Raw genomic sequence first — 25,502 nt, forward strand, 5'->3', positions numbered from 1 at the left:
GGGTCCGTGGACCCCCAGGGGTCCGCAAGAACTAAATTAAGGTCCGCGAAACAAAGTTATAAACCCATAATAAATTAACATTTTCAATTAAAAGTTCTCATTCAAATATTATTCTAAGTTTAATGTTTAACTAACAGTTATGATTAAAGTTTATTTTCAAATTTCTCGGAATTTTTATTTTGATCCTTGGGGTCCCTGCACCGGACAAAAAAAGTCCTAGTGGTCCCCGGTCAAAAAAAGGTTGGGAACCACTGTTTGAAGTAGACTGGAAATAAAGGGTCTCCATGAGTGGGAAGGGACGGCACTTAACACACACAGAACTAAAGAGAGCGAGCCCCCCCTTTTTTTGGGGGGGTCAAAGATAAAGAACAGTCCTCTCCCTGCGCTGGGGCGGGTCAGCCAGAGAAACGGACAAAGATGTACTTCCGCCCTAGGTAACCATGGCGACACGCGGGCGCAGTTTCCGACAGTGACGTCAAAGCGACCGTTCCCATGATGCTCCGGGAGGGCGGCCATTCAAACCGGGGCGCGTTGGAAACGGCAGCAAATGGCCGCTCGGAGGGGGAGCGGGGAAGGCCGCGAGACCGAGGAGGACGGCCGGGGTCCCGGGGCCCCCCCCGCACCTCCCCGCCTGGCTCCGCCGGCGGCAGGGGTTCTCCTCTCGCGCCCGGCGGAGGCCCCGGCTGCCCTCGCCGCTCCTCCTCCGGCCGAGCCGGCCCCGGAACCCCAGCCCGTGGCTCCGACCGTGGCCTTGGCGCCTGCGGCCCCCGCGGCGGGCGGCGCCTGCTCGGTGTCCGTGGCTTTCCCGGGCCTGGTCACCCGCCAGGGCTGCTTCCACTTCACGTGCGAGCTCCTGAAGCACGTGCTGTACCAGAGGCAGCAGCTGCCCTTGCCTTACGAGCAGTTCGCCGGCTTCTCCCGGAGGCAGCTCCCCGGCTCCCCGCGCCAGGTAAGAGGCGAGGCCGGCGCCGCGGGACCGACCCCCTTGGCGGGGCCTTGGGGAGTATTTTGGCATCAGGCACGCGTGGGCCCAAATGCCCCGCTGGTGCGTCCGAGTCCCTCTTCGTTGCCTTTTCCGCATCCAGACGAGGGTTGTCCGGTCCCTCTTCGCCACCAGCGGGAGGTTTTTGGGGAGGAGCCTGAGGAGGGAGGGGAGGGATTTCAATGCCATAGAGTCCAGTTGCCAAAGCGGCCGTTTTCTCCAGGGGAGCTGATCCCTATCGGCTGGAGATCAGTGGTAATAGCAGGAGATCTCCAGCTACTACCTGGAGGTTGTAGAAAAGGGCAAGAGTCCAGTAGCACCTTCGAACCTAAGAAAAATATTTTCTGGCAGGGTGTGAGCTTTCGTGAGCCACAGCTCACTTCTTCAGATAGTAGAAAAGGGCAAGAGTCCAGTAGCACCTTCAAGACTACCAAAAATATTTTCTGGCAGGGTGTGAGCTTTCGTGAGCCACAGCTCACTTCTTCAGATAGTAGAAAAGGGCAAGAGTCCAGTAGCACCTTCAAGACTACCAAAAATATTTTCTGGCAGGGTGTGAGCTTTCGTGAGCCACAGCTCACTTCTTCAGATACAGCTAGAATGTAAATCCATCTGTCTTTTAAGTAGAGGAGAGTGAATTCAGACAAGCATTAGTATGTAAATGTTAACAGTATGTAAATGTGAATAGCAGGCGTGATAGGATTAGGTGTGGTCTGCAGAAAAGTCTGTGATGTCCAGGGGAGAGATGGGTGTGGAGAAATCAGCGTTGGTACTGAGCCATGAATGCAAGGTCTTTATTCAGCCCAGGTAAATGCATTGACTTTAGTTTGAATATCAACTGTAATTCAGCAGTTTCTCTTTCCAATCTCCCTTTGAAATTCCTTTGTAAGAGAACTGCTATTCTTAAATCTGCAACAGAATGTCCTGGAAGGTTGAAATGTTCTCCCGCTGGTTTTTGAATATTGTGGTTTTTGAATACCTGGAGGTTGGCAACCCTAATCCAAATTAATCGGACATCATCATGAATAACAGCTAGTTAAGGCTTGGTCTAAGCATGTAAGAGAATGAGGTGGTAGAATGTATACAGGTTAAGGTTGCCAGGTCCCCACCTCCGTTGCCAGCAGGTGGTAGGTTCTGTGTTTAAATACTCGTCTATGGGGGGGAAATATCTGAAAATAGTACATTTACACAACAGGTAAGGAATTTGGGTAGAACCTTTCTGTGCTGACTTTGTATTCAATGAGATTTTAATATAAAGCCTTGGACAGTTTTTGTTACTTTAGGCAGCTTTTGTTTGTATTGTTTTCCAGTTCTGTAATCCTAGTCCTATTGTTTACTGGAGAGGTAGGATTGGTTTTTTTCTGTTTTGTAATCTACTTTATTGCAACAAAAAGGGTTTTACAGTCATGGCTTGGGGATGGAAAAAGGCATGGTAAAAAGAAACAGCATTTTAGTCTTTTGGCTTCCCCTTTGTAAGGACAAAGATAAAATTGTATTATTTTGACTTAATAGTTCCAGCCAGAGATGTCATCCTGGGCATGCATCTAGACCTTGACTTGCACACAGATGGCTTCTCTCAGCTACAAGGATTTTGCTGAGTATCAAAATGTATTCTGGATCACAAGCAGAGAAAATCTATCAAGATTCACAATGGAAAATTCTAGTAGAGGCCTGCCTGTCTATTACAGAATAATGCAGAGGAATCCAGGAGAATCAATAGCGATGCGCTCCAGTTCAGCACAGTGCTCTCTGAAGGATTTATAACGATAGTCCCAGACTGTTTAGGGTTTTAAAGGTCAATACCAGAACCTTGAATTTAATTCTGTACTCAATCTGGAGACAGTGCAGCTGGCAGAGTGCTGGTTGTATATGCGCTCTCCAAGGGGTCACCGTAAGGACCCGCGCCAACGATTTCTCCAGTTGTAGTTTCTGGAGCAACTTCAAGGATAGCCCTGTGTAGAGCGAGTTACCGTAGTCTGGAGGTTACCGTTGCATGGATCACCGTGGCTAGATCAGGTTGGGACAGGTAGGGCATAAGCCACCTGGCTTGGTGAACATGAAAAAATGCTGTCCTAGCAGTATTTCTGATCTGGGCCTCCAAAGATAGGGAGGCATCCAGGACCACACCCAAACTCTTGACGGAGGAAGCTGGCATAAGTTGAACCCTGTCAAGAAAAGAGTTGAAACCCCTGTCCTAAGCCTCCCAGATTCAGCTACATGACCTCCATCTTTGATGGATTCCGTTTCAGCCGACTCTGCTTTAACCACTTCATCACGACCCCCAAGCACATGGTCAAAGTATCTGGGACGGTGCCCGGCTAGCCGTTCATCAACAGATACAGCGAGGTGTCATCTGCAGATTGATGACACCCTGTCCCAAAACTCCAGTCTAGCTGGGTGAGGGGATGCATGTAGATATTTAAAAAGTATTAGGGAGAGGATCGCCCCAAGGAACCCTACATACCAAAGGGTATTATGTCAAGACCCTCTCCTCTAGCGATACCCTCTGTCCCTGATCATGGTGAAGTGAGATCAGTTACTGAAGGACTGTCCCACATATCCCAATATTGGTGAGGTGGTGGGTCAATAGATTGTGGCTGACCATGTCAAACACTGCCAAGAGCAATAGCAGCGTTAACCTTAACAACTGTGCTAACTCTCCCCAATCCAGCTGTCTATGGAGGTTGTCTGTGAGGGCGACTAGCACAGTCTCTGTCCCATGGCCAGGCCGAAAGCCGGATTGAAATGTACAATAGTATCTCAAAGATGGGATAACATCTTGGTTTGTTGTAATCTGTTGAGTAACTCTGGGTGAAATAGCAATTAGCACAATTATGATCTCCATATCGAGTGACACTCTTAGTTTCTGGAGAAATCTCTTACAGGTTTTGTGCAATGTCAGGCTGCTCTCTAGATGCACATTTTCGCCATCCGAATTCTCAAAACTGCATGGGGGCTTATTGTTGAGTTTTGAGAATTTAGATGGGGAAAATGTACATCTAAAGAGTGGCAAATCCAAAGCAAAACCTCCCATGCATAAATGGCCTCTGAGTTCAAGAGGAGTGATTATAGCGGACAGGTGTCAAGTTTTGTCAGTAACTGGTGTCCTTTTTTTAGTTCAGTGAAAGGTAAGTATAGTTTCCCCTTTTAAAATATTTCCATTGTTTCAATTCTGTTTCCTTCACAGGATGAAGATGTGATCAGAAAAGTATATTCTAGAGATCCAGACAACAATAAGAAGTGCCAGCAAGTGCTAGGTGACCTGGAGAAAGTGTTCCAACACTTGGAAATCATGTTCAATTTGACAATGGTCCCCCGAGTTCTTATTCTGCTTGGGGGTACTGCAGTCAGCCCTAAAGAACTATATGAGATCAACTTGCAGGGTATCTCTGTAGGCGACACTAAGGAGAGCCTGCAGACGGCAGCCTGTGTCCGCAAGCTTTTCCATTCACTCTTCCTGGCAGATGTCTTCAGCGATCTTCAAGCTGTCCCCACCATGAGTGTCATTGTTATGGTCCAAGGACACCGCAACTGTGGCATTGACTGGTTCAGACCCAAACTAAACTATAAAGTGCCAGCTCGAGGGAGGAAGCTGACTGTCAACTTATCCTGCAGTGACCGTGATGGTCCAACGCTTGCTTCTTATGTGGAAGTGAACTCTGCCTTGAATGATTATATATGGTTTCAAGCTCCAGTGACAGTGAAGGGTTTCCGTTACTTTTCTTGACAAAGTTTTGAAGGGGACATTCTTAACCTCATGTTGATGTTGCTCTGCGCTAAGTCTTTGACCACCTGCAACTACAAGTTCCTTGCTCCAGCTTATTTCCCAGAAGCGCTTTAAGGACTATTGAGCTGTACTCTCTAGAGAGCCTTCTCTCCAACTGATGGAGCTTGGAAACAGTTCCACGCTGATTACAAGCGCCATTTGAGAACTGATTCAAAGGGTAAAACGGTGTTGTGGGACCCATTCACCCATTTCCCCTGCTGTTTGGTTATTAAACAATACTTGAAACAACTGGGCCATCGTAGGAGCTTCCTATGGAACATTACATTAGCAGTAGGCTATATTCACTGCTAGATCACTGTACAATGTTTACTGAATTCCAATCTCTTATCAAGGTTGATTTTTTTTTAATATCATGAAAGCCATAATTTGCATCTTTGCCTATACAGTGATAGATGCTGCAATAAGGGACTGTTGTGAAGGACACCATCTTTAAATAAGCCTAGCAAAATCCCTTTTCCTTGTGTGGAGGAATTTTAAAGCTGGACTCCTCTGCTTAGTATTTTCACACATGTTTTCTAGCCACTGCCTGAAGACATTGGTTCTTCTGAGAAGTATCTCGACTAATATGAGAGGAGACAACCCCCCCTTAAATTGTTAGCCCGAGTAATATTATTGAAATGCCCACTTTGCTTTCTTCACAATGGTTCTGCTCGGCTGATATGACAAATTTTCCTTCTTGCTTTTTGACCTTCAAACTAATGGTAGAGGTGGACATCCTAAAGGTGCTTCTTGTGGAAATGGATCTTAATTGCACATCTCTTGAAGTTTTAGTTCATACCTCTAAAGGTATAGAAGTTGCTTACCTCATCTTCCCTTGCTTTGACCAAAGCTAAACTATAAGTGCTGCTGAAATTAATGCATAAGTCAGACAGATGAAAGACCGACTTCCTATAGGCTATGTTACATTGTGATACTGATCTGCTTTATTCAGTGCTTACATTAAGATAGAGGACTCCTGCAGGACAAACATTAACAAAGACTAGCATCTAGTCTAAAATAGATAAACTTTACATAATTTCAGCAAAGCCACTAATCAGGGACTGTATTTCTTTAAGGTCCGGTGAAAACAGTCAAGAGTTTGGGGAGAGTGGCTTTCTCATGGGAATGGGGTCAGACTGCTATCCTATAGCAAGGGAAGAATAAAGGAAGCTAGACGTGGGGCACCTGGATAGGATAGGTAATTTCTGTGCCCTGAGGGCAAGATTTCTGTGTCAAGAAACTAAAATGGAGAAATACAGAGCTACAAATGGGATTGTTTTGCTACCATGTTTCTGGATGAAGTAGAGACCTAGCAGTGCCTGCTGTATGCACATGCTGTGTGTCTGTCCTCTGAATACTATTCAGACTAGCATTGTACAAAGAATAACTACTATGAACAAGAAATGGTTGCTAAGGGAAGGGCTTCCCAACCTCAGAGCATTATAAGCTGTCTGGGACTGGTAGTTCTGAATTACTTTCTGGGAGAGGATGAACAAACATGCCTGTTCAAAACAAATAAAAACACTGCAGATATTCTGCGATTTGTGCCCAGGCTCTGCTCTACAGAAGTTATCAAAAGCCATGGAATAGCTCCTCAGAAGAGGATATGGTCAGAGAGAAGGTGACAATTTCAAAAAGTGGGCTCATAAAGTAGAGCTCAGCCCTTAAAATTACTTAAAAATCCAGCTGTAGTCAAATATCTCTTTTTAAAAAATCTATAAGTGTTCTGTCGAGTGTTGCTATTTTATGTGTTGTGGAGGTGCTACTTCAATCAAATGTAAAAGTAATCCTACTTGTAACATGTCTGTAAAATGAAGTCAATGAGAATAAGAATGATCGTTTAAATAAAAGAGGGGACATGGTTCACATTGAAGCAATTTTTTAAACACTTCTTTGTGTGACAACAACAGCTTCTCATAAGAGGAGCATCTGACTCTCTGAAGCTTAAGTAGCAATTAAATGACAATGTTTTAACTATTGAAAGTTGCCCTAAGCTTCACGCTCTCTCTTGCATCTCTTGAGGGGCTTGTTTATTCACAGATGCTCCACCTTCCTTATAAACTGCCTGATGTCCTGAGCCAAAAGCTCCGGTTCCTCAAAGGCGGCAAAGTGCCCACCACGGGGCATGTAGGAATAGGTGACAATGTTCTTAAACTTCTTCTTTGCCCAGGACCGAGGGGCATGGACAAGTTCTTCAGGGAAGGCAGCAAGACCAGTGGGAACATAAACACCAATCCTGTAAATGAAGACATAACACATGAAAGCTTCTTAGGCAATGATGAAAAATACCTTTCCTAAACCAGTTTCAGAGGGTAGCCATGTTGGTTTGCAGGAGAACAGCTAGTTTCGAGTCCAGTAGCGCCTTAAACCAACAAGATTTTCAGGGGTATAAGTTTTTGAAAGGCCAAGCTCCCTTCATCAGATGCTATCTGACAAAGAGCATTGATTCTCAAAAGCGTATACCTGAAAATCTTGTTGGTCTCAAAGGTGCCACTGGACTTGAATCTAGCTTTTCCAAGCCAGTTTACAGCATAGTAAATTTAATTTTTCGTTCACTTCGTACGTTTTTAGTCATTTTCCTATTTCTAATAGGTACACAAACTTTAAACCTAGAGCAGCCAGCTTGTTGAAGAGATCTATTGCTGCACTCTTGTATTAGGCTGGTACACGCAACTGTTATCAAGTCATTTTTCTTATAGTTTAGATTCTAATCTTGTATCTGGACTACAAAAGCCATTGCTGTGTATGAAGTTTTTACCCTTGTGATGCTGAGCTTGCTTTTTTAAGCAACCATGAAAGACGCCATTATATTGCAGTACTTTCTCATTGTGAATAGGGGAGCATTTTAAAATATTGGTCAGGCCGCACCTGGAGTACTGTGTGTAGTTCTGGAGTAAACTTCAAAAAGGATGTGGACTGAATGCAGTGGGTGAAAAGGAGAGTGATGAGGATGGAAAGACGGAGGGACTTGGGAATGTTTAGAGAAGAGAAGGTTGAGGGGAGACATGATTTCTCTCTAAGAATTTGAAAGACTGTTAGAAGAGGGCAGGTAGCTGTTCCTATTGGCAGTACAGGATAAGACTTGCAATAATGGGTATAAATTAGAGGCTGAAAGATATCAGCTGGATATTAGGAAAAAACATTTTACAGTAAGAGTAGTTCAGAAGTGGAATTGGCTACCTAGGGAGGTGGTGAGTTCCCCCTCTGGCAATCTTCACGCAGCAGCTGGATGAACACTTGTCAGAGATGCTTTAGGTTGAGACTGCATTGAGCAGGGGGCTGGACTAGATGGCCTGTATGGCTCCTTCCAACACTATGAATCTATAAGTCATGCCAAACTAACCTTATCCCCTTTTTTGAGAGAGTTACTACTTCGTTGGATCAGGGAACTGCTGTGGAAATAGTTTATCTTCACTTCAGTAAGGCTTTTGATAAGGTTCTACACAATATTCTTGTTGACAGGTTAGTAAAATGTGGTTTGGATCTATATGTTAGGTGGATTTGTAACTGGTTGACTGATCACACCCAAAAGGTGCTTGCTAATGGTTCATCCTCTTGGAGATGCGTGGCAAGTGGAGTGCCTCAGGGATCTTTATAACATCTTTATAAATACTTGGATGAAAGAATGGAGGAGATGCTCAATAAATCTGTAGATGATACTAAATTGGCAGGGGTAGCAAATACCGTAGACGATAAGAGTCAAGATACAGGATGATCTTGACAGGCGGAAAAACTGGGCTAAATCTAAGACGATGAATTTCAACAGAGATAAATGTAAAGGTCTGCATTTAGGTAGGAAAAATCAAATGCACAGTTATAGGATAGGGAAGACTTGTCTTGGCAGTAGTACATGAAAAAAGGATTTAGGAGTCTTAGTAGATCATACACTGAACATGATTCAGTAGTGTGATGCAGTAGCTAAAAAGGCAAATGTGATTTTGGGCTGCATCAACAGAAATATAGTGTCCAGATCACATAAAGTGATGGTATCACTCTACTCTGGTTAGACCTCACTTGGAATATTGTGTTCAGTTTTGGGCACCGCAGTTTAAGAAAGATGTTAACAAGCTGTAACATGTCTAGAAGCGGGCAACGAAGATGGTGAGGGGTCTGGAGACCAAGTCCTATGAAAATAGGTTGAAGGAGCTGGGTATATTTAGTTTTGGAGAGGAGATGGCTAGATGGCCATCTACAGCAGTTCTGTGAACTTAAGCAGATCATGGGGGAGGGCAGGAAGGCACGAGTCAGTGCTTGGCTCTCATGGGCCCTTTCTTACATGCCTAGGGTAACGCCAATAGCCACTTTGGGGTCAGGGAGGAATTTTCCTCCATGTCCGATTGGCCAGGAATCCTGGAGGCTTTTTGTCTTCCTCTGGGCATAGAGCAGGTGTCACTGGAGGAGTAACGGGGGAGGTCGTTGTGAATATCCTGCATTGTGCAGGGGGTTAGACTAGATGACCCTTGAGATCCCTTCCACCTCTATGTTTCTATCAATCATGCTTCAATGAGATATATTGCCAGGTACCCATTTGTAGAGTGGCATCAGGATATACAACTGTGACTTCAAAATGTCAAGTTATTTTTGAAATTGAACTGTCGTTACTACAGTGTACAATGTTCAAATAAGTTTGCGGGAGGGAGATTTTCTTTTGGAGAAAGGGCTATGTTGTGTTTGCATTATGGCAAAAGTATGGCCTGATATTGCAGGGACTGACTAAGCAGCTCCTTGAAAACAGGCCACATAAAAATTAAGTACACAGTGTAAGGTAGCATGCAGATCACTTTTGCAGTGGGATGCCTTATCTCAAATACTTTCCAATACCTATTCCTTACCTGGCATCAGGAGAACTGGCAGGGTTCTGAGAAAGGTTCTCCTTGTAAAAGCGCATTGATGACACAATGGAGGAAGACACCCAATAAATCATGACGCTGGTTAAAAGTTCATCCAGAGAGTATTTCCTGAATAAGAAAAGCATTACTAGCACAGCAGAGTAGTCACTGGAAAAGACAATAATGCTAGGAAAACTTGAAGGCAGTAGGAAAAGAGGAAGATCCAACATAAAATGGATTGACTATAAAGGAAACCGTGGCCCTCAGTCTGCAAGACCTGAGCAAGGCTGTTAACAATAGGACATTTTGGAGGACATTAATTCACAGCAGTAGAAAACTGCAAGAGTCCAGTAGTACCTTAAAGACTAACAAGATTTCTGGCAGGGTATGAGCTTTCGTGAGCTACAGCTCATTTCTTCAGAAGTATCTGAAGAAAGCTCATATCCTGCCAGAAATTTTGTTAGTCTTTAAGGTGCTACTGGACTCTTGCTCTTTTCTTCTGCTATTGACAGACTAACACAGCTACCCATCGTGATTAATTCATAGGGCTGCCATATGTCAGAAACGACTTGACAGCACTTAACACAAATTACTACTCATAATACAAGATGGGGAGTTCATACACTACATATTGTATGACTCTGATGGAATGGAAGGCAGTTAGTCTTTAAGGTGCTATAGACTTTGCTGCTGAGGTGAGAGCATGCTGGTGTGTATCCTTTTTTATTCTCATCCTGTCCCATCCTCAGGTTTTAAGCTGCTGGTTGTTTTTCCAATGTACAGATGCCTACCTTTCCAGACCTCCATTGTCCAAGTTCCGGAATGATTTATCTGTCCAGGTGGAGAACTTCTCTAGAATGTATGCAGCAAGGCCCACAGGAGAATTATTCAATCCACATCCTAGGTCAGGAAAGCAATACAATAGCTTTCAGTCAACAGCCTTCAGATTTCTAGCCTTGGGCTAGGAACTGGACCATGGAAGAGACTTGTTCAGGGATCCAGAAGAGAATCTGGGCTTTGTATTTCAATTAGTTTTATACCATCTCCTTTTGTTATAAAGGACTGTTTTTGCAAACAATAAACCCAATGGTTAAATCTTGAAAGCATCCAATTAACCTGAAAAAGCATATAAGGATAGGAAAAAATTACTGTGATCACAAGGATTGCTACTGATTCTATTTATTAATTGTGAGGTCACGCACTGCATTTCTCCATGCAAGCGCGTACCAGGGAGCATTGCACGAACCTGATCTCCCTGCAATTCTCTCTTCTCTGTCAGTAAAACTATGTGCATATATTATATTGTCATGTTTTGGAAAACAAAAACTAAATGTTTGAGCATGAAAGACTCGGAATGCATTATTTGTACATGTTTCAGTTTGCAGATTTTTGAATGTTACATTTTGCCAGAAGTGCTGAGAAAGAGCAACCGGCTCCTGATTGAGTCACAAAACCCACTGAAAACCTTGTTCACTAGATTCAAGGGTACTTTCCTATGGGAGACATTTTTTAAAGCTTGAATTTGATCAAATGTTATTTAATCTGTGACTTCTTTTATTTTAGCAACAGTATCAGTGCTATGCAGGGGCAGGAACAGAGTAAGCTGCAGACCCTAAACAGCCACAAGTAAGGTAAATTCACAAACCTACTGTGTCTGGCTTGGTGGCCTGAATGTGCAGGTAGCCAGTCTCCCTCAAGAGGTCATATACATGTTTCTTAAAGTATGGGAACAAACGGCGTGAGTCTTCTCTGGTGAGGCCCACCAACCACGGCACATAGGCTCCTAGCAGTAAAGACATCAAGCTGCTACAACCAATTCTTTGCAGGAAGACCATGTTCAGGTGAAGCCCCTTTACAGACCTAAAACCAAGGAAAAGAAAGAATGCAGGCTGATTCCTTAGGCAATTCCCCTTCCTGTGAAGCATCTCTAAGAAGGGCTACAGTCCCATAAAATCTGTGCCAGCCTTCCCTTTCAGATACTGGTTATTCTAGGATCTTACCTGTGGGTGCATGCAAAGTGCTGTCAAGGTGCAACCGGCTTACGGCGACCCCTCATGAGGTTTTCATGGCAAGAGACTAACAGGAATAAATCCCAGTGGGTTTGACTTGCATACAAGTATGCCTAAGCTTGTCAAACTGGACCGGATGTGTCGAATTCATATTCAAGTTGAAGATGTGGCCGGTTTTTAACCAAGCTCTGAGCATGCAGAAGGAAGGTGCTATCATTTGGGTTCCCAACTTTTTTGAGCCTGTGGGCACCTTTGGAATTCTTATTCAGCTTGGCTGCTGCTGGAGGTAGAGCCAGCCATAAAATGGCTGCCATACCTTACCTTCAGTCACATAATGAAGATCCTTGTGCTGTGGGGGCAGCTGATGCCAAAGCAACACGTTTAAAACTCTGCACAGCCAGTCAAAGTTCCAGTGAGCCTTGTTGGGCAAAAGCCCCACCTGGCCCTGCCCACTTTCCAAAAATACTTGGCGGGCACCAGGAAAGGTGTTGGTGGGTGCCATGGCACCCACAGTCACCACATTGGGGACCACTGTCCGAAATCCTCCCTCCCTACTTCTTTTGAAGGCTTTCCTTCCACTCTGGCTCACTTGCAGTACTGGATCGGTGCATAGAGAAAACTATTTAAACAACAGAAAATTCTGAGCAAAGGGAGAAGGCAGAATTTGCCCTACACATTCATGCTTGGTTTTTGGTAAAAAACAGAACCCAGCCCTGCTTTACTCATGAACAGGATAACATATGAATATGCAAACATGGATCCCTACCACCGCCACTCATGGCTAGTTTAGAAGAATGATAAGATGAAGAGACGTGGAGGGAAAACATGCAGAGAGGACATAAAACCCACTGTCTGCACCCACTGGTAGTGCTATTATTTTATGCAAGTTGTAGCAGTGGTGGTTGTACTAGCTAACATTCTTCAGTTGCTTCACTTATGTTCCGTCAGGAACTAATTCTGGATTTACTTCTGGGAAAGACAAATTGGTTCCTCCTTGGAACAGAATGCATACTTCACATTTCTGTTTTCAGTTGTTTTCCTGAATCTCATTTCGATAGTTAAGTGCTTATTAAAATATCTAGAACATTTAAGAGTTCCTTAGTTGAAGAAAAACCTTTCAAAGCTAAACTGGTTTAACTGGTTGAAGACGACTGCTTTCTTAATCTTGCCTGTTGCAGAGTTGCTTGCAAACTACCATCACACCAAATGTTTATGGAGGCTAGAGTGTGGGTGACCCTCAGCTTTATAACATGAGTGCACCCAGACACTAGCCTGTTTAATAAGAAAGATGTCAGAGAGGTAAAGAGAGAAAGAAAAAGTCTTCTGCCACTCACTTTGGCAGCATCTGGGCCATGTTTGTGGTGATGGCCGAACCCCAGTCTCCCCCTTGTACATAATACTCCTGGAAGCCCAATCTCTGCATCAGTTTGTGGAAGATCCGAGCACAAGCTCTCGTGTCAAAGCCTGTGAGATGAGAGAATCATATCATTAAAGACCTTTGAACGAACAGTTCCAACCTAGAAAAGTCTCTCACGGTCTCTTCTGTTGCGTACCCTGCTGGTGGGGGGCCTCAGAGAAGCCATAGCCTGGAATGGATGGACAGATGACCTCAAATACTATATCTTCGTCACTCAGTCTGTGACTAGCAGGGTCAGTAAGCAGTGGGATGATCTTATAGAACTCGTAGAAGGAGCCAGGCCAGCCGTGCACCATCAGCAAAGGCTTGGCTGTCAGGCCTCTCAGATTACGTGATGGTTTAACATGGATAAAATGAACTTCAATTCCTGCCAAAAACAACAAAACATACAAGTTAACATAGTGGCTATCTTATGAAACTCTCGTTGAAGTAACTGGAAGGGGGTTTGATGAAAGGGATTGGCCCAAACACAGAGAGGTATGTGTAGATCAGTGGAGAATTCACCTTCAATGGTTGTTTTATAATGTGGATATTGGTTGAGGATTTTAACTTGCTTCTGCCAGTCAAACTGGTTCCTCCAATAGGAGATCACCCTCTGAAGGTAGTTGGAGTTGAAGCCATAGTTGAAAGCAGAACCCTCCAGTGGTGGGGTATAACGGGCCTGGTCAAGACGCTGGTACAAATCCTGATGAGAGAATCCCCACAAAGTACTATCACTGAAAATATCTCAACAGTAATCTCAAAAACTCATTGCTATGTGGAGGAGGCATCTTAACAGAGAAAACATCACTGGTGATTCCTGATAAATCTTATATGTGATAAGTTTTTTTAAGTGCTATATAAATAATGCAAGAACTACTAATTCAGTCCTAGATTCATCTCTCCCAACTCCCCACTGGTACCTGAATTTCCTTCTCAGATGTTTTCACTTGAAAGGGTCTAATTCCTTCATCTTCTTTGTCTTTCGGTGACCTCACACCTGAACCCCACCATCCATCTCCCATTTCCAGGGTCTTCATCCTGTGCCTTGATAGAAGCCAATAAACCAAGAGGCCGCCACCTCCTAGCACACAGGAAGCTGCAATCACATTTCTCTGAGGTAAGTCGTACGACCTAGGGAGGCAGGCAGACATTCAGAATAATAATAAGAGATGGTTTTTATATGCCGACTTTCTCTACTACTTAAGGAAGAATCAAATCAGCTTACAATCTCTTTCCCTTCCCCTCCCCACAACAGACACCCTGTGAGGTAGGTGGGACTGAGAGAGCTCTAAGACAGCTGTGACTAGCCCAAGGTCAACCAGCTGGCTTCATGTGTCAGAGTGGGGAAACCAACCCAGTTCACCAGATTAGCATCCACCGCTCATGTGGAGAAGTGGGGATCAAAGCCAGTTCTCCAGATTAGAGTCCACCACTCCAAACCACCGCTTTTAACCACTATACCACACTGGCTCTCAAGGTCTTTCAAAGTTGTTGAGTCTTAGGGCCAAACTAGATGTGAATGTGTCCTTGTGGCCACCATGAGGGTGCTGCTGCTATTTTGAAGTGATTTAAAAATGCTCCAAGGGTCCAATTGTGACTGGGCCCACAAAGCGGCATTCTTGTTTCTCCTGATGCCTTTTCAAGTGCTGAAATAACTGCAGGAGTGGTACTAGGACTGCCTACCACCAGGTGAGGCCTAGAGACCTCCTGGAATTACAACTGATCTCCAGATGGCCACAAGGATGCCATCATATCTAGTCTGGCTCTTACAGAACCCATTTTACAGGCAGATGATGGTGAGTGTTTGATGTTTCCTTAGGACCAAACCCTCTAAGAATTTTAAAATAATAAAGTGAACCAAATTATTTCTGAAATAAGATAATTTGAAGGGTAAGTATGTGGATTAGGTCATTTTCATTACTTTAGCCACTCTTTTGTGACCACAGCTGTGGTGATTAAGTGGAATGGACATCTAATCTGCGATAAAGGTAAAGGTCCCCTGTGCAAGCACCAGGTCATTCCTGACCCATGGGGTGACGTCACATTCCGACGTTTCCTAGGCAGACTGTTTTTTTATGGGGTGGTTTGCCAGTGCCTTCCCCAGTCATCTTCCCTTTACCCCCGCAAGCTGGGTACTCAATTCACCGACTTCGGAAGGGTGGAAGGCTGAGTCAACCTTGAGCCAGTTACCTGAAACCAACTTCCATCGGGATCAAACTCAGGTTGTGAGCAGAGCTTGGACTGCAGTACTGCAGTTTACCACTCTGCACCACGGGGCTGCTAATCTGCAATAGGGAGTAAAAAAACCCCTCTGGTGGTTATTCCATATAATCCATCTTTGATTGCTTTCAGTCTCTCCAGGTAGGGTTTCCAACCTTCAGGTACCAGCTGGAGATCTCCCGCTATTACAACTGATCTCCAGCTATTAGAGATTGTAATGCCCAGATATAAGGGCTGGTATAAAATACTATGTATTCATATGCACACATATGGAAGCTTTGGGAACGTTGGCATCCACGACTGTGGGTTGCCACCAGCTTACACTTGCTTGCCTAGTACTGCCTCGTACCAGTAGAAAGCTCAGAATTACCTTCATCCTCAGGAATGTGGTTTCTGGTTACTAAGCTCACAAGATCAAGCACTCACTTAGTGACGCCTTCGGGCAATATCTATAGGCTATGCTAATTAATGTGGAGTAGACCCCTAACGTGTATTGGTGCTTTTGTGTATCAATCTGCTTGTCAGCAGCTATGGGCCTGCCCCATCCGAATGCATAAATGATACCGACTTTCCTTTGTTCGTTGGTGAGTAACCCTGCATCTTATCTGTGGTTATTTCACCCCAGGTCTGTGTTTAGCTAAATAAGGAACTGTTGTGTTTAACTTAACCTTCTCCTTGTTGTCTATCATTAGACACTAAGACAGTGATGGCGAACCTTTTAGAGACCGAGTGCCCAAACTGCAACCCAAAACCCACTTATTTATCGCAAAGTGCCAACAGCTGGGCGGCGGGCAGTCCAGGGAGGGGGAGGCTTTGAAGATGGGTGGCCTCCGTGGGGGTTGGGGGAGTCCCCATTGGGAAGCTTCCCCTGTCACGGAGGCCAGGTCTACCCATTGGTTTCTATAGACTTGGGTAGACTTGGCCATGGGTAGACTTGGCCTCCATGGGTCGTCTCAGTCGGGAGGCCAGGTCTACTGTCATGCAAACCAATGGGTAGACCTGGCCTCCGGATGGAGATGGGTTTTCCCCCCCATGGAGGCCAGGTCTACCCATTGGTTTGCATAGCAGAAGACCTGGCCTCCTGACTGAGACCCCCCCCCCCCAAGGAGACCAGGTCTACCCATTGGTTTCTATGCGCATAGAAACCAATGAGTAGACCTGGCCTGCATGTGGGGGGGAGAAGAAAGCGGCAGCCTGACTGTGCCCGGGAGAGGGGGGCGGCAGGGAATGCGAGCCTGGCCCTCTCTGGGGCCAGGATCGCACGGGAGAGGGGGGGCGGCGGGGAAAGCGAGCCTGGCCCTCTCCGGGGCCAGGATCGCTCGGGGGGGGGGGGCAGGCAGCGTGGCACGGTTCAAAGCCCCTGCCGCCCAGCTGGGCGGTCCTTTGGGCTTTGAACTGCGGCATGGTTCAAAGCCCCTGCCGCCCAGCTGGGCAGTCCCTTGGGCTTTGAACCGCGCAGCGCTGCCTGCAAGCAGCACGGTGCAGTTCAAAGCTCCCGTCACCCAGCTGGGCAGTCCAAGGAAGGGGCAGGCTTTGAACCGCGCCACCCTGCTTGCAGGCAGCACGGTGCGGTTCAAAGCCCCCGCCGCCCAGATGGGCGGCGGGCGCATGCCCGCAGAGAGAGCTCCACATGCCAGACTTGGGACGCATGCCGTAGGTTTGCCAACACGGCTATAAGACAACCAGGCATTTCAAGATCAACTCACCTGGAGAAAATGGCCACTTTGGCAATTGGACTCTATGACATTGAATTCCTTCCTCTCTCCAAACCCCACCCTTCTCAGGCTCCACCCCAAAAATCTCCAGGTATTTCCCAACCTGGAGCTGGCAACCCTATCTCCAGGGGACATTATTATTCTAAAAGTATGTACAATCGAAAACAGCTACTGTTCCCATTGTGTGATACACAAGTAACCATTCTGCTGAGAGTTTGAAAGAAGCCGAGCAAGACAGGCTGGATGGGTACAGACAACGCTGTATATTTTTGTCTAAGTGAGAGGCCCAGTTTGGGTTTGCATCCTATAGTTTACTTACAGCCAAATAGCCCGTGGTGCTGGGGATCCAGATTCTGATTCCCAGACATTTAGTTTACCTGCAAAAAGTGCCACCAAGGGGCCTTATATACACCGGGCCCCTGGTGTTGGGGAAAAGGAGGAATCTTTTGCTCCCATCCTGTTTCAAGGATTGCAAGTGGTTCCCTCCAGGCACCCCTGGTGCTTCTAGCTGTAGTAGGGAAAGAAAAAGAGACAGGAGACCTATATTGTGCCTGTCTCCTTTTTCACCATTCCTGGATTTAAACCAGCCTGGGTTAGGAGTAATTTTCTCCTGCTACAACCCTCCACATAAGAACATAAGAAAAGCCATGCTAGATCAGGCCAAGGTCCATCAAGTCCAGCAGTCTGTTCAAACAGTGGCCAACCAGGTGCCTCCAGGAATCCCACAAACAATACAACTACAGCAGCATCCTGCCTGTGTTTTACAGCACCTAATAGGCGTGCTCCTCTGATACTGGATCATGACAAAAATCCATTTTTACTAGTAGCCATGAATACCTCTATCCTCCGTGAACATGTCCACTCCCCTCTTAAAGCCTTCCAAGTTGGCAGCTATCACCACATACTGGGGCAGGGAGTTCCACAATTTAACGATGCATTGTGTGAAGAAATACTTCCCTTTATCTGTTTTGAGTCACTCACCCTCCAGCTTTAGCAGATGACCCTGTGTTCTACAATTATGAGAGAGGGAGAAAAGCTTCTCCCTGCCCACTCATTCCCCACATTGCCTGCGCTCTTCATCAAGCAATCTTTTGGTGATCCCCGGCCCTTGAGTGGCTTGCCTCTCTTCTACTTGGGCGAGGGCCTTCTCTGTGGTGGCCCTGTCCTGGTGGAATGTTTTATCAGAGGACCCGTGTGCCCTTCAGGACCTTGTTAGCTTCCACAGGGATTGCAAGGCAGAGCTCTTTGAACAGGCTTTTGATTAGTCGTTGCATATGTCTTGCAATTCTTGTATTGTTTTCACTGGATCGCTTTATTGTTAGGTTGTTGGATGCAGCTGTGTTTCAATTTGAGATTTATACAGCTGGTTTTAAATCGTATTATATATTTATTATTATTTTGCTTTTAAGATTGTCCACTGAATTGTAATTTTCTTTGTTGTAAGCCATCCCGAGCCTTGCTTGTCAAGGGAGTGATGGAGTATAAATTTGATAAATAGTGGGAATAAAACAGGACCAAAGAATGCCCCCAGCCTGATCCATATAACTCCTCCCCCTTCTCCAGCTGCTTTTTGAAGCTATTTTTTCAACTCTTTGGTTTTATTTTATTGTTATGAGCTGCCTTGAAAAGGTCTGGAGAGGCAGCATACACAGTTTCTAAACAAAGAAATGCTGAAGTTGGGGCATACAGTGAAAGGGGGCATCGTTTCAGTTCTCTGCACCCCCCAGGAAAAGAAGTTGTGTATGTCCACGTATACGAATATGTCCAAGGTCTCCTTCATTAAACCCAGCACCCATCTCTCTTGCTTCCTCCTTTTGCAACCAAGAGATCAGACAGGAAGCGTTGTGACTGGCTGTCACTCACACAATGCAAGGGGAAGCGGTGGGCTTGCAGCAAGGGCGGTAGCCTATTATCCACTTTAAACGAAATGGGAGCCACTGTGACCTATAGTGCTGGAGAAGGGAAAGTTAGCCAAGATGGCCAAATCCAAACGAATAACAACTGTGCAGTAAGCAAGAAAGTCACTCTGGGAAAACCTGGGTTGGGCAATGAGAGCTTGAGAGGCAATGTACAATTCTCTCCTCTAACCCAGTCCCCTTTCTCTCTTGCATGCTCTGGGAATATTGACCTAGTCTGTGGGCTTGGATTGCAGATTCCTTTTTGTAAATGGTTAACTAAAAGTCTGCCCTTTGCCTCCAAAAGGAAAGGAGAGCTATCAACACTGGTGTCACTAAAGTTCCTATCTAGGAAGAGTTGAGGAGTAATAATAGTAACATTAAGCTTTCAAATTTAGGATTGCCAACCACCAGGTACTAGCTGAAGATCTCCTGCTATCACAACTGATCTCCAGCCAGTAGAGATCAGTTCACCTGGAGAAAATGGCCACTTTGGCAATTGGACTCTATGGCACTGAAGTCCCTCCCCTCCTCAAGCCCTGCCCTCCTCAGGCTACACCCCCAAAACCTCCCGCCAGTTGTGAAGAGGGACCTGGCAACCCTATTCAAACTGCCTTTGTGGCATTTAAGTACTTTGCGTATACGTTATCTTGTAATTGTTACAACAATCCTGTAAAGTAGAGTAGCATATTATCCTGAAATGCAATTAGGGTGTTGCTGCTGGGGTGGGGGGAGCTTACCTAAGGCTATATAGTAAGTACACGGCTGAAGGGTAAAGGGTTTTATGCAAAATCACATATTTGAGGAGAATTTGAGCTGGCATGAGAAACAAGTCTTGAAAGGTGTGCCTACTGCCCAACAAAGGAAAGCTGGATTTTTGAGGGTCAGGACGGGCGTTTCCCTTCCCCAGTTGTTCAGCTCCTTAGAAAGGTGAGCAGCTTATGCAACAGGTAATTGGACCTGCATGCATATCTCTGCTCACAGGCCTTAGAGTAGCAAAATATGGCACAGATTCGGTGCCAAGCAGCTTTAGCCATGTTAATCTGCCTCAAATAGGATCAGATCAGCAGCATCTTGACTGACTTCCTCTGCAGGGGGAAGCCTAAGACTCCAGTCACACTCAATGATAATAATCCATTCTTTTCCTCTTCAAGACATTTTAAAGACCTGCTTGCAGACTCTGTCACAATGGTTGAAAAGAGTAAAATGGATTTCCCCCCCCCCACTGCCTTTCTAGGTGTGTTTATGTATGGAGGGGCTATCGTATAGCCACCTCAGCGACCGAGAACACAACCGGACTTCAGCTCGGTAACTATTCTACGTTTATTGCTGCATAATCAGAGAGTTTACCGTGTGCACCTCGCTCAATTCTCGTCGCACGTAACCAGAGTGGCTGCCCTGGTTTTCAAGCTCTCTGTCCAGCGATTAAACCAGCGCTGGACTCGTTTCTTCCTCACCAGACCCCACCCCTCTGAGCGGATTCCAGCCCAAATCCATGTGCAAGCCATCCCGACCTCACCAGCTCCCCCCAGAAACTTGTCAGCCACCTCCGTATACTCACCGGACACTCTGTAAGATCTGCTGCCACATGCCTGCCAGAAGGCCCTGTGAATAACAGATCAGCTTGGCACGCTTCTCGTGCTGTGCAAAACCCCTTCCAGGTTCATCTGGCGTCAGCTGCCCTCTAGCCTGGAGTAACAGAGATAAGTGCACACAGCTAACAGTGCCATCTGCTGCCCAAGTCTACATGGTTGCTTATGACAACATAACCGCTATATACTTTGCCTCAGATTATCCGTTTCTTGCTTGAAGAACAGAGGAGAGTTACCTATAGAGACGGAGAGTCCTCCCCGTTTCAGGGTTCTTTAAACGTGGGGCTTATAGTGTTATCTGTGAGCATGAAGTGGTCAGCCCCCCAAACACCAGGCTGCTTTTCATGTCTTACATCCTTGTTGCTCAGAATTGCACTACAATTATTATCATCCTAAATTGATTCCTAAATTGAGTACCCAGCTTGCGGAGGGTCAAGGGAAGATGACTGGGGAAGGCACTGGCAAACCACCCCGTAAACAAAGTCTGCCAATAAACGTCGGGATGTGACGTCACCCCATGGGTCAGGAATGACCTGGTGCTTGCACAGGGGACCTTTACCTTTTAAATTGAGTTATCCAGTTCTAAGTTGATCGTGTAACTCTGGTTAGGATGGCACTGTTAATAGTTAAAAATATCTCTGCTGGAACAGGCCGACCATCTGTCTAGTCTTGCATCCTATTTCCCAGCAGCAACAAGATGCCATCAAAAACTCACAAGGAAAGGCACAGAGGCCAAAAGCCTCCGTCTGCTGTTGTACCCAAACAACTGGTATTCAGAGATATATTGCCTCTGAACATGGAAGTACCACTGAGTCATCTTGACTAATTGGTTTAAATGGGGATTTGTGGCGGATAGCCAGCAAGTTGCCATTAATACACTAAATCCCACAAGTTCATTATGCATTGTGCAAAATAGGGCTTTGTTTTGGCCCATCAACTTTACTTGATACCTCAACGTTCTACAGTTTTGGAAGAGGGAGAAAACCGTTCCACTTTCTCTACCTCATATAATTTTATTTAATTCTTTAAAAATATATACCCTACCTTGTGTCATGTTTACATCTGTAGCAGCCTTATACGGAATCAGACACTTGTTCCATCAAGGTCAGTGTTGTCTATTCAGACTGGCAGTAGCTCTCCAGGGTCTGAGGTGGAGGTCTTTCACATCACTTACTACCTGATCCTTTTAACTGGAGATGCTGGAGATTGAATCTAGGACCTTCTGCGTGTCAAGCAGTTCCTCTACCACTGAGCCATGGCCCCATTCCTCGCCTTCTTCTTAGACTCAAGGCAGCTAAAAACTTCAAGATGTCTCTCATGGCCTTTTATCACTGCTGTGGACCCCATTAATAAATATATAGATAGGAATTTTTGCTCTAATATACAACACTTTATATTTGCTTACATTGAACTTCACATGCCACATTGTTGCCTACTAACCAAATTTTAAACGTTGTTCTTGGAATGCTTGATAATCTGGTTTGGTTTTCACTATCCTGAGTAATTTGGTGTTGCCACTTCACTACTCACCCCGACTTAGATCATGCATGAACAAATTAAATAGCGCAAGTCCTAATACAGAACAGAAAACCCATAGTTTATTTAGGGGCATTGTCTGTTTACTTCTTTCTGCTTCCTGTTGTTGCCACAGTTACCAGCCTGTGAGAGAACCATCATCTTATTCCATGACAGCTAAATTAATGCAGGATTTAAAAATATTGTCGAAGGCTTTCACGGTCAGAGTTCATCGGTTCTTGTAGGTTATCTGGGCTGTGTTACCGTGGTCTTGGTATTTTCTTTCCTGACGTTTCGCCAGCAGCTGTGGCAGGCATCTTCAGAGGAGTAACACCGAAGTCTCTCAGTGTCAAGTGTGTAGGAAGAGTAATATATAGTCAGAAGGGGGTTGGGTTTGAGCTGAGTCATTGTTCTGCAAAGTATTAAAGGTAATGTGCTAATCATTGTCCTGTAATGCAGGATTGTTTGTGAGTCACATTATCAAAAGGTTTTTGGAAGTTCCCATATATGTCTATCAGCATGGCCCACTCCTTGTATCTCAGCCATTTTTCTGGACACAGCATTTTTGCAATCACTCCAGTCTATATTTTTGACATGCCAACCTGATATCCTATTGGAACAAAGACGAAAGTATTTTCTGTTATGTTGCAACCCTTAGTGGTCAAACTTCTGAATTGCAGGCATAGTGATTTTTACTGACTATCATAGCAATCCACACCTGAAGATGGTATATATTTTAAGCATTCACACATTACTGTCAGAAGAAGTATCTCAAGATGTGAGCTGTGGCTCACGAAAGCTCCTACCCTGCCAGAAATTTTGTTAGTCTTTAAGGTGCTACTGGACTCTTGCTCTTTTCTACAGCTACAGACAGACTAACACGGGTACCCATCGTGATCTATCTCCATTAGGGTTACTAGGACCCTCTTCCCTACCTGGAGGTTTTTGGGGTGGAGCCTGAGGAGGATGGGGTTTGGGGAGGGACTTCAATGCCATAGAGTCCAGTTGCCAATGTGGCCATTTTCTCCAGGTGAACTGATCTCTATTGGCTGGAGATCACTTGTAATAGCAGGAGTTCTCCAGCTACTACCTGAAGGTTGGCAACCTTATTGGCAACCCTAATCTCCATGGAAGGCAATACATTACAATGTCCATGTGGTAGATACGTGTTTGCATGAGGACTCTGGAGCAGATGTATGGCTGGAATTCTGTTCTTGGAACTTAATTTCCTAGGCATGTGGGGTACAATTCAGATCAGGACCCTAGTGAGGGGCTTAATCTTCCTCCCCAACCATTTCCCCCACCTGAAACAACCCCAGGGAGCTGCTGTTTGCACCGATGGGGAAATTTATGTGTAGCTAGCAGTACATGTAAGTTTCCTCAAGAGATACACAGTGACTCCCTGGGAGTATTTTAAGTCAGGAAAATGGTATGTCTATGTGTGGGGGGGAGGGCAATGCCACTTCTCCTTATACACCATGGTCCCAATCCAGATTGGGCCCTCACACATCTGGGAATTAAGTTCCAAGATGTGCATTCTCAGAATCTGTACAAAATCCGTGTGGAGGGATGTGGACTTTGTAATGTGAATCACCCCTCTGATTGCACATATCCCCAAAAAACAGCCTTGAAGCTGTCACAGCTTATTTTATTTATTTATTTATTTATTTTACTTCATTTATAACCTGCTTATCTGCCGAGGATTGCCAAGTCCCCGCTCACCGCTGGAGGGGATGGAGGGGTAGGGTGGACAGATCCAGGCTGGGAAACTCCTGGAGATTTGGGATGGAACCTGGGGAGGGCAGGAACCTTAGTAGAGTACAATGCCAAAGAATTTACTTTGCAAAACATCCATTTTCTCCAGGGGAACTAATCTCTGTAGTTTGGAGATGAACTGTAATTCTGGAGGATCCCCAGGTCCCACCGGGAGGCTGGCATCCCTATTTCTGCCCCCGTGGAAACCCAAAGTGCCCCCCCCCAAGGTCCCACCCACAGATCTCCAGGAATTTCCCAAATTGGAGCTGGAAACCCTAAGGGGGAACTGGTCTCTTTAGCTGGGAGGTCTGTTGTGATTCCAAAAGATCTTTGGGCCCATCTGGAGATTAGCAACCCTGTGTGTAAAGTGCCTTCAAGTCGCAGCCGACTTATGGCGACCCCTTTTTTGGGGTTTTCATGGCAAGAGACTAACAGAGGTGGTTTGCCAGAGCCTTCCTCTGCGCAGCAACCCTGGACTTCCTTGGTGGTCTCCCATCCAAATACTAGCTGGGGCTGACCCTGCAGGAGAGAAAGAAGCAGGAAAAGAAAGGGCTATGGGGACGTTTGGGAAAGGGACAGAGGAAATCATGGGGGAGGGGAAAATGAGATGCCTCCCACAAGTCCTTGCGGATTCCCACTTGTCCTCCTATAAATTGCAAAGTTAATTCTTTTTTTTTTTCTTCAGGTACCAGAGGTGATGCTTGGAGACATCAACCCCACTCTTTTCTCCTCCCTCCTAGCTGTCGATTCAACTCCCTTCTAAAACCAATCCCAACTCTGAAGGAGAATAAAGGGGGGGAAATCAAAGTCAGATCTGAACAAGTCCTCAAGATTTTTGCACGGCTTCATACAGTCCATGGACATGGATCAGATAGGAGCATTGTTACAAGGAAGATTTGAGGGAAAGCCATATAGGCTGTGGGCTATGACTTCCTGGCCTTTTATGCAAGGACGTTTCTACATTTTGCCCGCATTTTCCTGATTCTGGCTAAAACAGCATCTGGAAAACATGGGCAAAACATGTAGGGGGAGTGAGACGACCTCTGACAGGCAGACAAGGCATGCATAATCAAAAGGAAGCCCCGAAGCAGTCGGCGGGGGTGACCTCATGGAAACGTCCCTGCATAAAAGACCCCTGTTTATGTGGATTGCCACAGATAAGTCTTGAGCATTGTGTAGGTCTTCCTGGGGCTATCCTAGGGTTGCCAGGTCCCACCGGCGGGAGGTTTTGAGGGTGGAGCCTGAGGAGGGCAGGGTTTGGGGAGGGACTTCAATGCCATAGAGTCCAATGGCCAAAGCGGCCGTTTTCTCCAGGTAAACTAATCTCTATTGGCTGGAGATCAGTTGCAATAGCAAGAGATCTCCAGCTAGTACCTGGCGGTTGGCAACCCTAGGCCATCCCTGGGTCTGGTCAATGGGCAAGTTGTGGAGTTCTGTGCTCAGGACTCCGTCTTCAGGCTTGTGGGGCTCCAAAATAGATCAGGGCTGTGGCATGTGTGGAGAGGGGCTTAAGTCTCCCCCAACCCTGCTCCACTGTCTCCTTGACCTGAAATGGCAGCAGGGAGCCACCATTTGCCTTGCCAATGAAATTTAACATGTGCTGAGAGGCTACACATATGTTGCAAGCAGCAGACTTTCTTAAGTGCTAGGGAGAAGTAAAATGCATCCTGGTGCAGTTGGGGGTGAGTTGACAAAAGACAGGAGAATGATTTTCTTTCAGTGGCTGGGTATTCAAAATGGTGTGTGTAAACGTGTGTGTAAGGAGCCCCGTGGCGCAGAGTGGTAAGCTGCAGTGCTGCAGTCCAAGTTCTGCTCACGACCTGAGTTC

The 25,502-nt window shown here is 45.7% G+C and overlaps 2 protein-coding genes across 2 annotated transcripts; one reads left to right on the forward strand and one right to left on the reverse strand.

The window, feature by feature from the left end:
• Window positions 1–547: 547 nt before the first annotated feature.
• MAD2L1BP (MAD2L1 binding protein) lies at window positions 548–4,806 on the forward strand. The gene is made up of 2 exons (XM_056853353.1): window positions 548–949; window positions 4,167–4,806. The coding sequence occupies exons 1-2, from the start codon at window positions 548–550 to the stop codon at window positions 4,704–4,706; spliced, it is 942 nt and encodes a 313-aa protein (XP_056709331.1). The 3' UTR covers window positions 4,707–4,806.
• A 1,972-nt stretch (window positions 4,807–6,778) lies between these two features.
• Window positions 6,779–20,420, reverse strand: LOC130480117 (epoxide hydrolase 1-like). Its single transcript, XM_056852541.1, has 9 exons — window positions 20,374–20,420; window positions 13,903–14,113; window positions 13,505–13,685; window positions 13,137–13,367; window positions 12,918–13,047; window positions 11,220–11,434; window positions 10,366–10,474; window positions 9,578–9,703; window positions 6,779–6,981 (listed from the first exon to the last, which is right to left on the reverse strand). The coding sequence occupies exons 1-9, from the start codon at window positions 20,400–20,402 to the stop codon at window positions 6,780–6,782; spliced, it is 1,434 nt and encodes a 477-aa protein (XP_056708519.1). The 5' UTR covers window positions 20,403–20,420; the 3' UTR covers window position 6,779.
• Between the last annotated feature and the right edge of the window lie 5,082 nt (window positions 20,421–25,502).

Source organism: Euleptes europaea, chromosome 7 (assembly GCF_029931775.1).
Source record: "Euleptes europaea isolate rEulEur1 chromosome 7, rEulEur1.hap1, whole genome shotgun sequence".
Lineage (NCBI taxonomy): Eukaryota > Metazoa > Chordata > Lepidosauria > Squamata > Sphaerodactylidae > Euleptes > Euleptes europaea.

Bases quoted from the DNA above. Each gene is read 5' to 3' on its own strand.
- LOC130480117 (XM_056852541.1), bottom strand. From the start codon at position 20,402: ATGTGGCAGCAGATCTTACAGAGTGTCCG. The intron at 11,435-12,917 runs GTGAGTGGCAGA...CCTTGGTTTTAG, and splicing joins ATGGCCCAGATGCTGCCAAA to GTCTGTAAAGGGGCTTCACC. The intron at 6,982-9,577 runs GTAAGGAATAGG...CTTCATTTACAG, and splicing joins GCCAGTTCTCCTGATGCCAG to GATTGGTGTTTATGTTCCCA.
- MAD2L1BP (XM_056853353.1), top strand. From the start codon at position 548: ATGGCCGCTCGGAGGGGGAGCGGGGAAGGCCGCGAGACCGAGGAGGAC. The intron at 950-4,166 runs GTAAGAGGCGAG...TTTCCTTCACAG, and splicing joins TCCCCGGCTCCCCGCGCCAG to GATGAAGATGTGATCAGAAA.